Source organism: Onychomys torridus, chromosome 12, assembly GCF_903995425.1.
Source record: "Onychomys torridus chromosome 12, mOncTor1.1, whole genome shotgun sequence".
Lineage (NCBI taxonomy): Eukaryota > Metazoa > Chordata > Mammalia > Rodentia > Cricetidae > Onychomys > Onychomys torridus.
Genome location: NC_050454.1, coordinates 42048477 through 42067679, shown reverse-complemented (window position 1 = coordinate 42067679; position 19203 = coordinate 42048477). Strand labels below are relative to the sequence as shown.

The window sequence follows — 19203 nt, the reverse complement described above, 5'->3', positions numbered from 1 at the left end:
CCCAATACATACAAATAAACTGAAAAAGAAAGCTGAGCTAAAATTAACTTTTACTCAAAATATAAATCTTAATTTTGAAATTTCATTATTGCTTATGACAGAGGACCACATGGAGATTTACAACACCAAGAATAACATATATCTCTTTCTGTGTCATTTTTTTTTCCTTTTTGGACTGCTTAAGTATCATTTAGAAGCAGATTAAAAGGTCCTTCTGCTTTCTGTAACTGCAACCAAAGCTGTGCTCCTTATTGTAATAGAAAGTGATGAAAACGATAAAGATAAGTGTGCATATGAACTGTGGCTTGCGCAACTGAGGTGCTGATGTGAACAGAGCCAAAAGCTATTATTCTTTAGTCAAAGCAAAAGTAATGAAAGGGTGGACTTGTCTTCAGTGGTACTGATTTTATAGTTATTTTTACTGGCTATAAAGGCCGCCGAGAAGTGAAGGTTTTACAAGAAAATATGTCTATGACTAGAGGAATCTGAAATCCTTTAGCTATTATAGCTGGATGTCCGCTTTGAAATGATTATTTGATAATTATAAATAACTCCATATTTTCATGAAATGCAACCATTACATCACCACTAAGTGTGCTGATGCACTATTAGACAATTGAAAAGATCTGCTTCAGGAAGAGAGTATCTCATTTAGTGTTTGCAATTTCTTAACACTGTTTGTACATAGCAGCACTTAAACAATGCATGTAGCTGCAAATATTAGGTTAACTTTCAGTCTTTGTAAGTGGGCAAGAAGCAATTCTGAGTCAGATATTAGAATGTCCTTGAAAAAAATATTAATGTATTAATGGATTTTTAAGAGTGGCAACTCCAGAGATTTATATTGTGAGGTTTTAGTCATCTACACTATCTGACAACATGTGTTTTAAAATTTAATTCTGATACCTTCATCTTTGAGCCTGGGGATGTAGCTAAGTGGTAGAATACTCCTCAGCTTGTATGAGGCCTGTCAATCTCCAGCACTGCAAACCAAGAAGAGAAAAGTTAGTAAAACGAGGTTTGAGTGATAAGAAATGTAATGTATTTCTATTAAGAATAAGAGAAGATGGAGCCAATTCTTATTACAGCCAATTCTTCATGATGTCATACGTGAACTTGTTTATGATGCTCAGGATCTAATCTTGGGCCTCATGAAAGCACCACTGAGATGGAGCTCTGGGCCAGGAAAGGATTTTGGATTGATTCTCTCCATTGTGGCAGAGGACAGGAAAAGAAAAAGGAGGATGGATCTCAGAAACTCTAATTCAACTGTTGAGTACAGTAGGAATTGTGACAGCAAAATTAGTCCAAAGAATAACAGATAGGTGTCCCTCTTGCCAGAATTTTCTATAACCAATTTGAATTCATTTGCTCTGGACTTATTTCGTACAAGTTCAGTCAATTCTAACACGGGAATTTGCATTAAATACCACCCTTGCTTGGGACGACCAGATCTCATATTCATGCCAAACAAAGAGTCAAGTCCTGGAGGGATGGCGTCCCCATCTCAGGAATGTCAGCCCTTTGCCTCTTCATGCACCCCTATGTAAAAGCTGTAAAATGACAGACAGTAAATATGTTGAAATTCAAAACCACATACTTCCAAACTTAGAACAGTGATTTCAAATAAAATTTTATTGTCAAGCCCCACTAAAGTAGAATCTTAGCATTGAGTAATGTTTCCAATTTAAAAATACCTTAGTTGAAAAAGTTAACTTAGGCCATATATCTGTTAAAGGAGAAAACATTCTGACATTTAAAATAATCCATTTCTATATTACACCCCAAAATATTTGGAACTCAATTCATTAGAATATAAAATATGGTAACAAGCAACTTACATCTTTTATAAGTAACTGGCATGGGTCTAACAACAGAGAACTAAATAATCCACAGGAACCTAACAGCCTTCAGAAACAACTTCCCAATTCTTCATCAAAATTCAAATTGTGAATTTCAGTTTTCTAGAAATGGAAATAATTTCTTTCTATCAGGAGTTGTGGTTAAGACTCAGACTATAATATGACACTTATACAAATCAATGAAGTTAAATAACTCCTCTCCATGACATTTTAATGATGGTAACACTGTAGAGGAAATTATAGGATCTTCATATATTTTGAGAGGAGAAAGCATACTTCTTACTGATAGCAATATGGGAATTGAATCAGTGTGTTTCCTCTGGGATTTAGTCATGCACCAGAAAAATCACACACTGGTTTACTCTCAAATTCCCCGACTTTATCTACTTATCTCAGTATGAGTGGGTGCTGCTCTTAGGGTATTCACTATAAACTGACTACTTGCATGTAACTAGAGACTTGTTAAGGAATTACCCATTCAGCAACCATGAACTTTGAAGTGTTTATGATTCTTAGAGTGTGTTGTTCTCATTCAGAGACAAACAAAGGGCACCTTATAAACCTAAATTAAGAACTTTTAAAAACTGGTTTGATGTCAGCCAGTCTTCCCCATTAGGTCATGTGTTGATGGTTGCTTATAAACAATTCAGAAGTCAAACTGGAACTGTTGTTCCCTGTAGTAATTTTACAAGAACACTGGCTCCATAGCTTGTTATAAGCTCATAGTGGCTCAAAGTATATTTATATGATTGGGTTAGTACAGTAATACTGTAAGATAACCATGCATGACAAAATTAAATGTTTGATAGTTAGCAGGATCAAAATTATGAGTAATGTTGGTGTTTTCTTTACTCACCATAAATTAAGTATACTAAAAGCACAACTTATGAGGAGGTGAAAACAATTTAATTAATCTACACACTTATTTTAATTGACTTTGTGGTATTATTATTCATTCTGGATTAGCTGTCCTTTGAGCAGAATCCAAATGCAGATGTGATTAATCTGGCCCCCTTTCCTCATCATTAACTTCAGGAGCAATTTAAAGTAATTCTTTAGTTATAAAATTGCCTTCCATTGAGTTATTTACGAAGGAGAGACAATGTCATAGTTGTTTCTTCTTTGCTTCACACATTGCTTTTTTTTATTGAAAGTAAGCCAATTATTCATCTTAGCATGTGATGTGGCACATAAAAATTGTCCCTTTCCAATTCAACTATCACATGTATAATGACACCTTGGTCTCTTTAGAGCACTAGAGACATTGGTGACAATGATCTAATGAAGATGGTACTTGTTGGTTTTGTCTGTCAACTTGACACAAGCTAGAGTCATCAGGGAAGAAGAAGCCTCAGTTGAGGAAATGACTTTATGAGATCCAGCTGTAAGGCATTTTCTCAGTTAGTGATGGATGCAGCCCATTGTGGGTGGTGCCATCCCTTGGTTGGTGTTTGGTCCTGTGCCCTATTAGAAAGCAGGCTGAGAAAGCCAGAGGAAGCAAGTCAGAAGCAACATCTCTCCAAGGTCTCTGCATGAGTTCCTGCCTTGCTTGAGTTCCAGTTCTGACTTCATACAATGATGAGCTATGATCTGGAAGTATAACTACCTAACTAAAAATGTCTCCTATACTGCACCCTGAGGGTTATTGTGACATATTTTATCATTGTGACTCATAGGATCACAGCTGGGTAGAATTGTTGGTTCTTACCTTCTCTGGAAGCTCCTATATTTCTGTTTGCTTCCATAAAAGATAGTTCTCAGGGAGGAGGCTTTCAGATCAGGTCTAACTTAGAGACAGCTATGACATGTTTCTTAAGTTTATTGTATCTTTAGCCACAGGCATTGCATTCTATCTCCAAGGGGCAAAAGGCAATACCAATAGCCTATACTGCTTTAGGAGTCTCTTGGGTAACTCCAGCCTGTTGTTGGAGTATTTTTTACGTGGTTCATGGAGGGGAACATTGTCATCCTAGATGGAAAAATTTCATTTTAACTATGCATGCATATTTACACACTGACTTACACATATTAGAGACATTTTTAGTTAGGTAGTTAGCAATATAATATGACTTTTATGAACACTTATTATTTTTAATTTTTAAATATTTAAGAGAATAGATTAAACTTGTATTTTTTTCATTTTCAAAGGAGAAAATTCAATTTCAAGTTTTGTAATTTTAGTCGAATGGTCAAGAGCTTTATAGCCATTTAATGTATTTATTATCTAACAGTGCAAGCAAGAACGTTCCTTGAAATTTTTAGTCATTTTTAATATTTAAGACTCTATCACATAAGGAAATATTTTCTTCCTTAGAATATTGGACTATTTTGTTTCATTTGTAACAATTTAATTGGGATTTTTAAAAGAATGCAGTAATTTTCTCAGACCTGAAAACATGTGGATGTGTGGTGTCCAGTCTGGGGATTAGCATTATGTTTAGACACAGGCGTATTTGAGATTTTTAAAATGCAATTCTTGTTTTTATTGATTGCCTGCTCTGGTCTACATTAATAATAGATGCTTAGTTTATGTAACCTTCCTTTACACCTTCCATTAGTCAATCATGAGGTTGTTTTCTAATGTAGAAGGATGAGGCAAAACCATAGTTTCTATTATTTAACAGGTCAGAATGACAACGATAATACATCCCATCAACAAAGTGAGCTTTTATTGTTGATTAAATTTGAAGCACCATTTTAATACATTAATTTCTGACCTATAAGAAAGTTGAATTTTGTGGTGCTGACAAAATAATTTTCATTTATAATTAATAAAATGTAACTACATGCACATTACATTTTACTTTTACTTTATAAATATGGCTTAGGAGTCAGACTAGTCAATAATAATGTTATGAGAAAAATCACTTGTGCTTTTTAGTGGAGCACCTATATAGGTAATCAAGGTTTTACAAGTGATATTCTAAAGTGAATCACTTTGTCTATTATATATGCTAATAATTTAAACATGATGAATATAAATTGTATACTATGTTTGGTATTGTCATGTGGCATTAAGAAGATGACATATACAATAAGGAATATTAATCATATAAGTACATACTTAAGATAACTCATGGGGGAATCATATGATAATTCAAATTAGTTGTTTCTGTAGTTACTTTTTGTTCAAATTAATTTCTTAACTATTTTGCATTTTTATTGTTTCCCTTGTAAGAGTACCATTCTGTCAGAATGTATCACTGTTTGATTGTTAATCTCTCCTAAACAAACAAATTTAAAAGGAATAACAAATTTATATCTAGTTTCTCTACAATTATCATTTGTAGCCTGCTTGTTGTACTTACCATGTATTTATAATAAAAAGAACAGTAGTGTTTATTAGACAATGATACTCAAAACAGACATTATTAACAGATGCAAACATAAATAATTCATTGAGCTTATATTTTTTGTGTTATTTTGTTTTCTTTTAGTTAATCTACTAGATTCAAAAACAATTCAAGGGGAGCTGGGCTGGATTTCCTACCCATCGCACGGGGTGAGTTCAGTAGACCACTGAAATGAACATGATACTATCTTTTGCCGCTCTCAGAGATAATAAAGAATGTTCAATTCATTTTCTGAAGAAAGTTCTGTACTTCTTATGAAACATTATATTAATAGACCAGCACAATTTAATGTTGATATTCGATGCAGCTACAGAAAATTTCTCTTGGATTCATTAATTGTACTGAGATGATTAAATATGTTAATTATTATTGGCATTTTATAGATAATCTGAGTATGGTTATTTAGTTTTTTGTGATAAGATAAGGATAAATCATTTGACAAGACTTTGAAATTTCATATTATATTTCAAGTTTATTTTTGGTAATGGTAATTGTCCAAGTTATAGCCTTAAAAATAGGAGTCCAGTGAAGAGAGAAAACAGGGATTCTATGAGCAAGGGCATCAAGATCATGATGGGGAAACCTACAGAAACAACCAAACCAAACCAGTGGGAACTCATGAAATTTAGATCAACAGCTGTGGAGCCTGTGTGGGACTGGACTAAGCCTTCTGCAAAAGGAGACAATGGTGTAGCCTGATCTGTCTAAGGGGCCCCCTGGCAGTAGTATCAGAATCCATGCCTGGTGCATGGGACACCATGCAAAACCTTGAGGCAGGGGGAAGAGCTTGGACATGCCTCTATTAAATGTACCACCCCATGGGAGGTCTTATCTTCTTGTAGGAGGGAATGGAGAGTGGGTTGGGAGGGGAGGCTGGAGAGGCAGGAGGAGGGAAGAAGTGGATCTTTGATTGGTAAGTCAAATGAATAAAAAAATTCTTAATAAAATAATAATAATAAATGTAAAAAAAATTCAAAAAATTAACCATGGTGATATGCTCCAGTACAATAGGAATCATTATTCAACTGTGGAAGCATATGTTCCACTCATTTATTCTGAATATCTTTCACTTGTCCAGATTGTTTAAAAACTTGATTTTGTTAAGATGCTAAAACTAGCATTGCCTTAACTTTTTATCTTTTTATATAAATTTTAGACGCTGCCAGTTCAGGCACAGCTAACTAAGATGTATGGGATTTCCGTGCTCCACATGTTTATAATGAATCTTTTACTTAAGAAAATTATGTTTATTTATTTGGAAAACTCAGATCATGCATTTAGACAACTCTCATGCCTCTCAAAGCAGTAACAAATATTCAGACATACTTTCTTTGTGAGCATGGTTTGAATGAAGTGCGAGCAGTTTGAACTAGTTCTCATAGAAATAAATTTATGTGCTCTCTTTCTCTCTGTGGCTGTATTCTTTCTAAAGTGATTTTAATTACTATAATTTACTGTTGGTCTCCATCTTTAGATTTGGATACCTAAACATACTGACTTACTTGCCAGTGCTTTCAACTATTCCTTCACAAAGGGATGGTTTCTGTCAAGGATACTTCATCCATCTGTCATCTGTGTATCTGCTTTTCTTTCTGGCACACCTTGACGTTGACAAAATGCCAAAACTCATCATCAGGTCTTCCATGTTGCTTTGGGAAGGAGAGAATGAAAGAACCCAGGATTTGCTTTCCTATAGGTGTAAGGGAATTCAATAATTGGGATAAAACACAGTTTTGATAGTCAGAAAAATAAAGTAAAACTCAGGATTGAGCTGGAGAACTCAATATATACTACTACTTAGCTAAAAGTTATATCTAATTTTGCTTTTATATCTTTGAGTTTTTATTTATACCATTTATGATATATTGAGGAAACCCACTGTTTAAGTATAGAAAAATATGAATTCCATACTGCCAATTTTACTAACACATTATATACACATTTGCAGCTATTTTCTTAACCACAGGAAATTAATTTGTATACCAAAACAACATTTTACCATATGTTTTCCTTTGAAAATGGCATAAAGATAATGGATTCCCACATATTAAGAATTAGGGTAAATAGATTCTTTCATATTTTGATTGCATAATTTAACAATTTCTCATTGTTAATCTCAAAGACTTTATGAGAAAATAAGTTAGGCATGTCTGTAGTCAGACATAGGTTTGGTGCTGAGGTTAAGAATATGTAAAATCCTGTAATACAAAGTGTGGTGTGTATATATATATCAACAGCATCAGAACCCAAAAATGAAGTGGAAATGGAAGTTATCAGGGTTGCCTCCTCCTGTTTCTCAGGTTGGGGATTTAGCTCAGAGGTAGAGCTCAAGCGCAAGGTCCTGGGTTCGATTCTCAGCTCAAAACAAAAACAAAAACAGAATCTGAATCTCAGGGTGCTCCTTCCTCATTTGATTGTTAAGCACAAACTTCTACAAAAGTCTCTGGCCTCATTTTCTACTTCCTCTTGGCCTAAGTGTTTACGTTAGTGTACAGTTTTCAGTTTCAGGTCAGTGCTTGAAGTTTCTCTCATAATTTTCAGGGAACAAGAAAACAATTCTGTTGTTGCTGTTTGTGTGTTTGTGTATTTGTATGTGTGTGTATGTATGTATGTATGTATGTATGTATGTATGTATGTATTATGTATATGTGTGCTTAGTGTGGCATATGCATGCATACAAGTGTATACATGTGCACGTGTGTGTTTGTGTATATATGTATGTGCAGTGTGGAATATACATGTGTATGTGTGTGTATACATGTGTGTATGTGAGAGTATGTGTGAGTATGTGTGTGCATGCACACACGAGGCTCAGGTGGTTAAGAGTACTTTTTACTTTTCTGGTGGATCCAGGTACCCACACCAGGGAGTTAACAACTGCCTGTTATTTCAGCTCTAGGGGATCCACTGCATCTTGCCTCCACCTATAGCCACACATGTAGCACACATTCATACACACACCAACACACACACACCCACACACCACATACACACACCCACACACACATGCACATATACTGAAAGAGAGACAGAGAGAGAGAGGGGGAGAGAGAGAGGGAGAAAGAGAGAGATAAACACGTGATTAAAAGCAAACTAAATCTTTAAAAACACAGAAATAAATGCTAATTATAGTATTTGGCTTCAGATAATTTTGCAATATCCATGAAGGAACATAACAAAAAGTTGTCTCTACATAAAATCATAAAACTAGTTATGAAGTTGAATCTTGAAATTATTTGTAAATTTAGGAATTATAACTTTACACTTTTACTTTCCAATGAAAGGGTTTGTTTGAATATCATCTGACACTGTATTTGTTTAATTTTATAATCTGGATACAAGCAATTATCTTTCCTTGCCCTTTGAATCCTGGGTTTAATCATAGCTAGGACTTTCAAGAAGTAATCCCACACTTTTATAAATCTTTTCTTTTGGGAGATATCAACAAACATAGACACACATGTATCTCTCTCTCTCTCTCTCTCTCTGTATTTGTATATGCATATGTATATGTATAATACAATCCCCGAAGCTTTCACTTACCAGTGTATTCTTGAACCACTGAACTTCAAGGAGATATCTTTGTGTCATCTGTTTTCTTAGTATTTCTCCTACTTTCAAATTAAAGTCACCCTAACAACAGAACTTGTTTTTACCTCTTATCAAATATCCTGCTAATAATTTCTATAATCTTTGTTTATTGTATTTTCCCTAATTGCATTAACTACTTTAGTCGATGATATATTAATTAAATAATTTAAGCCTATGTATTGCAAGACAATTGGAAACAAAACTAGTTTAAGTTGGCTTCATATTGCTATTGATGATGATTATTATCTAGCGATAAAAATCAGAATGCTGCAAATAAATTCCTTTTGGGGAAATAATTGAAAGAATCCACAGTGGAAAAAGAAATTGTGAAAAGGAAAAAAGAACAATGGTGCATAAGACAAGTATTTGCTCCCCTGCTTTCCAGGACAACAGAATTTGGATTGACCTGCAGAATTACGTTATCTGTGCTTTTGTGAAGTCAGAATGTCTAAAGTCTCTTGGATTTCTTACTTTCACTTTGTGGTTGAGGTTTGAAATGCAGGGAGAAATATTTTGACAATAATGTGAGCAGCAATCACCTGGGAGTTGCCATTGTAGATCATAGTTCAAGAGCTGGCCCAGGAAAATCAGTTTTGAGACACACAGGATCCGTGATTCTTGGTCACTTGGAAGTCCTGCCTCTGCTCCTCTGCCTTGGATCTGTCACTTTCGTCCAATATACGGATGAGATGAAAACCGTGACCAAGTTTTATAGCTTCAGAAAGCTTTCTTTGAAACAAAAGGCACCATGAAATAAGAGAAGCTATGGATAACGTTAGAAGTTATCCAAGCTGGATTCTAACAGCATTCAATCTGTGAAAATCAAAATGTTGTATTTTTAGTGCTTTAAAAATAGAATTCATTTTTCCACGTGTGCTAAAATTTTATATTTCTACATGAAGCATCCTCTCTGTATCAAAACTATTTAAATTTTGGGAGACTGGATTAGAATTCTTAAAACATAACTTGTTTTAAAATATAATACTTTGTTTCTTCTACTATCATACATAGAATTGGGGTTTTAAGTAAAGGACACGTGTAAAGTGATTTTTTTAATTTAATCTCACTTAAAAAAATTAAATCCTGCTTAAAGATTCTCACCTAGTATACATTAATGATAAAGTTAAAAAATTAAATGAATTCAAAGAATTTCTCTTTCTATTTTTGAATATTTAAATGCATCATAATGTCACTGTGATCATTCTATTTTTAAATAGCTTAAAAACTGATACCAGGAACAAATTTTTGGTTCTCAAGTTCCTCCTATTGATGGTATTTTTCTTTAACACCAGTAATGTTTTGACTCCAAGTGTGCAAAATCCAAAGTTTATTTTCTGATCACATTGACAATTAATTCATTACACACACACACACACACACACACACACACACACACACACACCTATAATGAGTTGAAAATGACATTCATGGGGCCATGAGATAGCTGGTGTGTAAGGGCCCTTGTTGACAAGCCTGGCAACCTGAGTTCAGTCTCTGGGACTCCAATGTTTGAGGTAGAGAGCTGCCTCTTTCTGCATGCAGACCTCTGACCTCCATTCTAGTACACACACATTGTACACACACACACACACACACACACACACACACACACACACAGAGATAAGTAAAATGTAATAAATTTTAAAATGACATTCACATTCAACTTATTAAAACTTAATTTGTTGAAATATATGTAAAGAATTGTATTTAAACTAAATGTACTGCCTTACTTCTCAATAGTGACCTTTCTCCTTAATATTTTACAAGTAGTATGTGTAGAATAATCACTATTTTCGAGTTTTCTTCATTTGCATGTATGACATAAAATACCATATGTGTGTATACACACACACACACACACACACACACACACACATATATATATTATATATAATATCCATACAGATGGAAGCAGCTTCAATTTCCTTGTTTCACTGAATATTAAATAAGAATTTTGATGAATGTTTTTAAAAAGTAATTATTCACAAAGTATGGTTTATTGAATATATATATTTTTTAACTTCATGGTTTGAACCATTAGGTTTAATATTTAATATTAATATTAATCCAGCTATTCGTTTCTTTTCAAATATTTTTAGAGCAATTAAATTCTTCTTATAGAAAAATGATGTCAAACACTCTTAATAAATGTCTAACAATAGCTATTGGAGCTCAAACACTGAAGGTCTTTATGCCTACAGAGCATTTCACTTATTTGCCTAATCTCTTAACCATCCCTTGATTTTCTATGACTGTCCATGTTTTCAAGCATTATATAGGTACATGATCAGTATAACACCTGAGACTCCATTGCTAATTGCAACAGTATTTCACCTCCATTGTGTGATACACAAGAAGAAAATAGTCAACGAGGCACTATATTCTGCTGTATGTAACTTAATTTTTTATATTTTATTTTACATGCTATGGGTGTTTTGCCCGTGTATGTCTGCCACATGCATGCAGTGCCTGCAGAGGCCATAAGAGGGCATTAGACCTGGAGTTACACATGGTTCTTAACTGCCAAGTAGGTGCTAGGAATCAAGCCAGGTTCTTTTCAAGAGCAGCCAGTGATCTTAACTACTGAACTCTCTCTCTAGCCTCTTACTTCCTCCCTATAATCTTTGCTTTACTGAAAATATTTTTAGACTATGATTTCCCCTCCCCCAACTCCTACTAGATCCTCTCTACCTTCCCACCCACCCCAAACCACATCTCACCCAGATCATTAGAATACAAACAGGCACCTAAAATTATTACAATAAAATAAAATAAGATAAATATACTCTTATTTCATACAAAACAATTGTTAGAAGTACAAATAATGTTCAAACCATACCTACAGCTTTAAGAAGTTTGGGTTGGAGGGCAGCAACTGGATTTGGATCTTACTTTCAATATGGTTCTTCTGTTGCCCATGTTTTGGAATCCCAGGGACAGAATATCATTGCCCAGCATGTTGAGGTTCACCCTCTCTTCCTACTCAGGTTTCCATTAGCCTTTTCATTGGGGCTCTACTTTACCTGAATTTCCAAATAAATATAATACTACACATGATTCATGAATCCTATTCCCCTATCTATCTATCTATCTATCTATCTATCTATCTATCTATCTAAAGATTATATATAATTTTACAATAAACACACAGCAAGAGAAAAACAAGCCATTTACTGGCAACCTGTAGGTTGTATTAAGAACAAAGTTTGCTTTTAGAATCTTAGGTAATCGTGGAGTTCAGTTTGAACAGCATGTATGATCTTCAGTATTTATAAATAATTATAATGTGTACACCTGGCATACATTGCTCATGATAACTTAGATGGCATTAAAATAAAAAGACTAGAAAAACCATGTGTTAAGTGACAGGGAAATAGAAAACAACTATGGAATCCCCAGTCAAGGAGTTGCTACAGTATAAGGTTTTCTGAGAAATGACTATGAGTTATTCCTAGATCAGATTATTGTTGGCTATATTTGGTATGCTAAAATACATTAGTCAAAGATATCATGAATAGGTTATTATAGAGCAGTTGAAGGATGGTTGGGAATCAGAGAGAGAGAGCTGTAAGAGGCCCTCAGGAGTGTTTCATGTGAGAATTGGTCCATGTTTGAACCACCATATATCTCAGTGGGTTTTATATAAAATGGAATTCTATATATGCTATTATATATTTATGAAGAATATCCTTATATTTCAGAAGCTCTTCTTCCTTCCAGTTGTAAGTTCCAGATCCTTACTCCCATTCATTCACTGTTTTTCTCACTTTCCATCTTTGTTCGCCTTCCTCTTCTTCTTTCAAACAAGTTGCTTTTATAATAAAGACACAGAACAAAGAGAGCATGGATTTGAAAACTAAGAAAGATAAAAGATCTTTACAAGAGTCAGGACTAAGAAAGGTAATTAAATATAAAAGAACACATGTTAGTCTAATAGTAACTTTCCATTTCTTAGGAATATATCACAATGTTCTTGCATCTTCATTTAAGAATAAGTAAATTTCAGATGAAGGTACTGTGGTTTTCATTGTCCCTTCATTGCCCGATGGCCAATTACATAAAGCTACTATTAGGAGTCAAGAAAACGCAGGCTTCAGGAAAAAAATGCAATTTGATAATTGTAGGACAATTTATTTCTTCTTCTTCTTCTTCTTCTTCTTCTTCTTCTTCTTCTTCTTCTTCTTCTTCTTCTTCTCCTTCTCCTCCTCCTCCTCCTCCTCGTCGTCCTCCTCCTCCTCCTCCTTCTCCTCCTCCTTCTTCCTTTAAAAAAAAAATAGAAATGTGCCATTTTACTATACAGAGTCTCAAAATGAAAATAACTCAAAACAACCTTCATGTACAGAATAATGGGAAGATTAGGCAATGTAAGATATTTGGTTTGCTGAGACCATGAGAAGGGATAAACAACTAATATTAAAATGGCTGATGTCACCTAAACCTGAAAATGATAATAGGGGGGCGTGTCCCAGAAGAACTAGTCACTTTTCTGGAAAACTTGATAGAGGCATTCTAAGTTTTCCCCAAGTCTTCAAGACTGAGAGGAAGAGAAGTGAATGCAGTGAGCTTTTCGCTCTTCTGGTTGTATTTATCCTCCTCACAACTGAATTCATACCTGAGAGTAAGCTGTCAGTTGGAGGCGAAAGGTACTTAACTATTTCTCTGAGAAGTAGAAATTGATTTTAATCTTAGATCAAATAGAAATAGATCAAATGTTTGCTCAATTGCCAAGTGAAATCTTATAGGCTTTTGGTTCTAATAAACAATTTTAAATTTCTAAAAAATTGTGTGTAATTTTAATGCGACTCTAAAATAAGGTTATATATGATAAATTTTAACCAGTAAATATTCACAGTTTTGTTGTTGTGTTAATTTTTGTAGGTTTGGGGGATGCGCATATATGCATCCATATGTGAGTTTTGTGGGGGCACATTTGTACTTGTGTGTGTTCATATGTTTACACCCATATGCACACAAAGGATAGATGAGAGTATTGGCTGTCTTGCTTTATCCCTGTCTGCTCCTTCCATGGAGGTGGATTCTCTTACTGAACCTTGAGTTTCCTGTGTTTTGGCAAGGTTCGCTAGGCATTACCCACAATCCTCCCCAACATCCCCTTCCCAGCACAGCTGATACAGATTACTGCAGCATGCTGGTTTTCAAATGGCTGCTAGGCAGCAAGGGCCCCTAACAATGGTGACATCTCCTCGGTCTGTTTTTTATGCCTTTTGAATTAAAACTCTCACCAAATTTTTGCAACATATATTTTATAGTAGGATATGACATTCTTATATAGCATTAAATAATTAGACAGTTATAAAGTATGGTGACAACTTAAATCACCACAAATTCTAGAAAGAGAACTATGAAACTACATAGAAATTTTATGACTCAATACTTATTTTGTATGAAATTTTCCTGGATGGCCATATCTTGCATGATAAATTTTGTTGTGAAAGAAATGATCTGAATGAATGAACAAAATGCATTATTTCAGAATGGAGAGGATGTCACATAACAGCCTCTAGTGGGACAGTGGTTACTGTTGGCTCCAAGTAAGTGCTTTATATAGCATCCAATTGTTCAGTAACTGTTGTTGCTTCTCCTATAAGGCATGTGCTGTCAGAGGCAGTAGGATGCAACGCCAGAGTTCCTGCCATGTGACATATACTGCTCCTAGTGTTTTCTACATATGTACTGTTTAATAGTCTTCAAAAACACCATGTAATTTTGCTCTCTCTTTGAAAAAGAAAAGGATGTCCCTGAATTTATATGAGTCAAAGATTATATGAACATAGTAGGTCACATGGTCAAAAATAGAGAATAGACATCTGGCTCTTCCACCACACCCATCACCATTGCTTCACACTAATCCGAGGGAGGTCCATAACCTATTTCTTGGGAACTTTAAGGCTTGGTGGGAGAAACCACTAGGTGAGTCAGTAACTGTAGTGTAATTGTAGCAATCCACTCACATACAGTGGAGATGCAGTACTATTACATTGAGTGTTGTCAAGTCTGCTTGACAGGAGTCAAGGAAAACTATATTTAGCAGTTGTGAAGCTTTGAGGAAGAATGGGGATTCAACAGATATACATGCAGTGTACAAACACAACAATATTTTGCATTGACAGATGAAACAGCCCAGGCATTCAAATATAGAGAAGACATAAGTGATATCAATTCTGAAAGAAGAGAGAGAGAGAGAGAGAGAGAGAGAGAGAGAGAGAGAGAGAGAGAGGGAGAGAGAGAAACTGCTAGCAAGGATAAAGCCTTGGATATTAATGGATGGGTTTGGATTGTTAAGTGCTCATGACTCCAGGATAATTTTCATGATGGTGTGGGTAACAGATAATGAATGGCATTCATTTTGGTTATTTTATTTGACAGTTTCTTAACTGTAGTGCACAAGAATTGTAGCATGTCAGTCCTGTATTCAGAATGAATTGGTAGTGGTACTGGTCCATGAAATATATCCAGAATGAAAATACAAGATCAATATTAAAAGCTGATTCTAAAAATCTATTTGAAAAGTTTTGTTTTAAGTAATGTAAAGGGTGCAAATTAAATGAACTTAAACATGTGATATATACTGTCTCATCACAGATGGCCTTAGTATATAATATTTCTCTTAGTTGTCTATGAACATGTATACACACACACACACACATACACACACACCTAGCCACAAATACACACATACATGCATCTATAACACTTAACACAAAGAAAGTAACTTCTTAAATGCTATTTCAATATTTGAAATTATACATTGTTACCATAGTAAGGATAATTCTTAAGACTTAGTGACATGTAGACTCTTAAGACTACAGTTTCATACAGATAGCCAAAGGAATTTGAAAACTAGCATGAAGTAAACAAAAAATAAGCAAATAAAACTGAGTATTTTGGCAGAAAAGTGTGTGAAGACACTAAAGTTAAAAGTTTTCTCCCAACGTTAATTTTGTATTGAAGTTGCATGACAAAAAATGATAATTACTTAAAAAATATCCTGAAACAGAGTCATGAATTGTTCACAAAGAGTCAGAAAATGAGTAATGAAATGTTGAGTACAACTTTCCAAATGCTGTGGTTTCCTATATCACTTGTGATCACCAAGTTGTTCTTTTTATATTCTCCCTTTGAAAAGCAAGGAAATGTCAGCTATAACATTTATAGAAATTATGACCCTCAATGGTATCATAGAAATATACTTTTAACAGTGTGTATGCAGGAGGTGAGTGATTTTTTAGCCTTTACATATGCAGGGAGTATTCCACAGGTAATATGTCCAAAGTTAGAGAGCAGGGCCCTTCTCAGTGTACTAATGACTAAATGAACTAACTATTTTACATTTGGCCTATTTTCTTGTTCTTCTTTATCTTTTGAGTATTAATACTAATTTAATCTAGAAACATTTGAATGAAATAAATATTTTTTAATTTTTAAAATATTGAATTATTTGAAATTGAAGCTAACTTGTTATGTATATTACACTCCTCAGGCTATATCCTTGGGAACTACACATATACCTGCATTGTCATCTGGGAAGGACAGCATGAGCATTCCTTAATAAGATTAATGTAAAGGAAAACTGATTCTTTAAATTCTCCATAAATGATTTTTGTTCTTGCACTTATTTGGGGTTTAGTGTGATGATACCAGATACTGATCAATATGTAAACTTATTGTAGGACCCTCCCCCTCACCCAGTTCAAAATCCATTTCTATATTTTTTTAAACAGAGCAGAGACTGAGCACAATGCTCAATAAAAGTCATATTCAGAAATTAAAACAATGAACAGTTAGTCACCTGTGACGTGCATCAAGTGGGATTCTCATGCGATCGTTTAACTAATTAGCCAGCATTTTAATGAGGAAGAATCTATGTGTGATTCACGATTTTTTAAGAAAATATAACTGAGAAGATGAGAAGTCTAACTGTACAGAATCAGGCACATAGGATCGAGCTGGGAGTGGTCAAGCATCTGTCTAGCATGCAGGACCTTCCCTGGATTTGTCCTCCAGTACTGTAAAACACACACAGAAAAGAAACATCAACATTATCTGGGCTTCGTGTAATTCCACAGGATTTCTACATAGTTTCTGGAGTGGCGGGGGTGGGGTGGGGGGTGGTTTATTTATTTAGTGTCTCTGTGTGTGTGTGTGTGTGTTATAATTGGTATGTTGTTTTATTCTATTTTGCTTTTAGAAGTGACAAGGTTATAAGTATGCACCACCCTATCCACCTATATTACTGTTTACTTTTTTTTTTTTTTTTTTTTTTTTGCAGGCCGTGTGTTAAGAGGTCTTATTACATCATTCCCTCTATTGTCTCCTAGATCAACTCTTCCATGTCTCCCTGATCCTCTCTCAATTTAACACACACACACACACACACACACACACACACACACACACACACACACGGAGCCTGTTTTTTGGTGGCCAACTGCTCTAGAGCATGAGGCCTGCCCTGGATTATGATTACTATTCACATTATGAATCCACTGAGGAAAGGTGATTTTCCTTCTCCCAGCTGTTGCCAATTGCAAATTGCTTCTTGGCTAGGGGTGGGAACTTGTGTCCACTTCCTCTCATCTGTGCTGGCATTTTTGTCTTTCTAAGCTTAGGTAGGTTTTATGAATACTGTCCCAGTCTCTGTGAGTTCATATTTATATCAACCATGTTGTATCTTGAAAGCACTATTTCCTTGGGATCACCTAACTCCACTGGCTCTTACAACCTTTCAGTTTCCTGTTTCCTGTAGAGCCTTGAGCCTTGAGGGGAGGGGTATGATAAAGACCTCCCCTTTAAGAGTGAGTGAACCAAACGGTGTCATTCTCAGTACATTCTCCAGTTGTGGATCTCTCTGTTAATTATCATCTACTGAAAAAGATTTTTTTCCCTCATGAGGTTTGAGTGATGCAGTGCTCCATGGGTATAATAATGTGTCTATAGGAATCATTTATTACTATGTTGATTTAGTAGAATAATAGCAGTGTGGCCCATGTTCTAGCTAGTCTCAGGTTCTTGACCTCATTAACAGTGTCAAGTATGGGTTTCATTTCATGGAGCTAGCCTCATATTTCATAAAAAGTATCTGGTTGTACCCATAGCACTTGTACCATTATTATACCAGTGGGTATATCTTGCAGGCAGGCCACTAGCTTTCAGTGTTCCTAGCTGGGTAGGATTGAAGATTACTTTTCTCTTATACATATAGGACTTTTCAGCATTCTGAGAAATAGTCAGCTACTAGGACAGGTGAAGCTTATCATCGATCAATCACCAGCTTGATTTCTCAGTAGTTTATCCAGCAAGAGAGTCTTGTGGTCAAATTGTGTGAATATAGCCAACAGCAGGGAAAATAGATTGAAATTTGGGGGGCAAGTATGGAATCCCTTTGGTCAATGACTCATAAAGATGTAACCTATTCCTGGTATTGGGGATTTTATTTAGTAAACTTTTGTCTAGTTTGAACATTATCTCCCTCACTATGTAAGTCCATGCAAATTCCTTTTACATATGTAGGTATTGTATTACACTTCTACATAAGTAGCTTTTGATATGGACATTCACAAAGGCCTTTAATGTTAGCTATCCCTTTCCATAGTCCCACCTCTCCCTGACCCCTTATTCCCCTCCTCATTTCATCATTCTATTCTAATTTTCCCTTTATTCCCTTATAACACTATATTCTAATTTCCTTTTGCTGGAAGATTCCTCCTCCTCCAGTCCCTTATTAGCTCCCTAACCTCTGAATATTATGAATAAAATAAACATATCGAAAGCATAAGAACTAACATACACATATAAGAGTAGATGCTAGTTCTTCAAAGAAAGTATTTGTTACCATTTAGCTTGACCATGTGAAAAATTACCACCATGCAAACAACACTAACATAATATAGAAAGAAGAAAACAGCTTCACCCTTAAATTTTGTAAGCAAACAAAAACCACATTTTGTTAGAGTTAAAATGTATTACAAAGCAACTGTTACAATGGAATTGGTATCGAGATCTGAAGGTACTGAGGTATAAGATTATAATGTGGATTGTGGACTTAGTAAACAGTGATCAAAGGTCTCAGTCCTTTGAAAGAGACCCACACCTGGTGGCAAAGCAAATGGTACCTGAGTAGTCCATTGAAACATGCCAAAACGACCATCAAAGTCTCCACACTTCAAGGGATTTCATGGAATATTGGTTTTGTCTGAAACCAGGAATGTCTGGCATGACTTTGCAGATTCAAATATAAAGGCTGTAAGCAAATCTGTTTTCAAGGCTACTTGCTCGTTCTATAAATATTTACTTAAAGGCCCTGTGTACTGAAGCAGTACTAGGCATTTGAAAAATTACTGCATGGGCACGGACCAATCAATATATTTGAACATCAG

At 35.0% G+C, this 19203-nt stretch overlaps 1 protein-coding gene across 2 annotated transcripts in view; it reads left to right on the top strand.

The window, feature by feature from the left end:
* Epha3 (EPH receptor A3) overlaps positions 1-19203 on the top strand; it is a 311853-nt gene that overhangs the window by 13445 nt on the left and 279205 nt on the right. For both annotated transcript variants that reach the window (XM_036203814.1, XM_036203813.1), the window contains exon 2: positions 5300-5364. In XM_036203814.1, coding sequence (XP_036059707.1) covers positions 5300-5364 — 65 coding nt within the window. The remainder of the gene's footprint in view (positions 1-5299; positions 5365-19203) is intronic.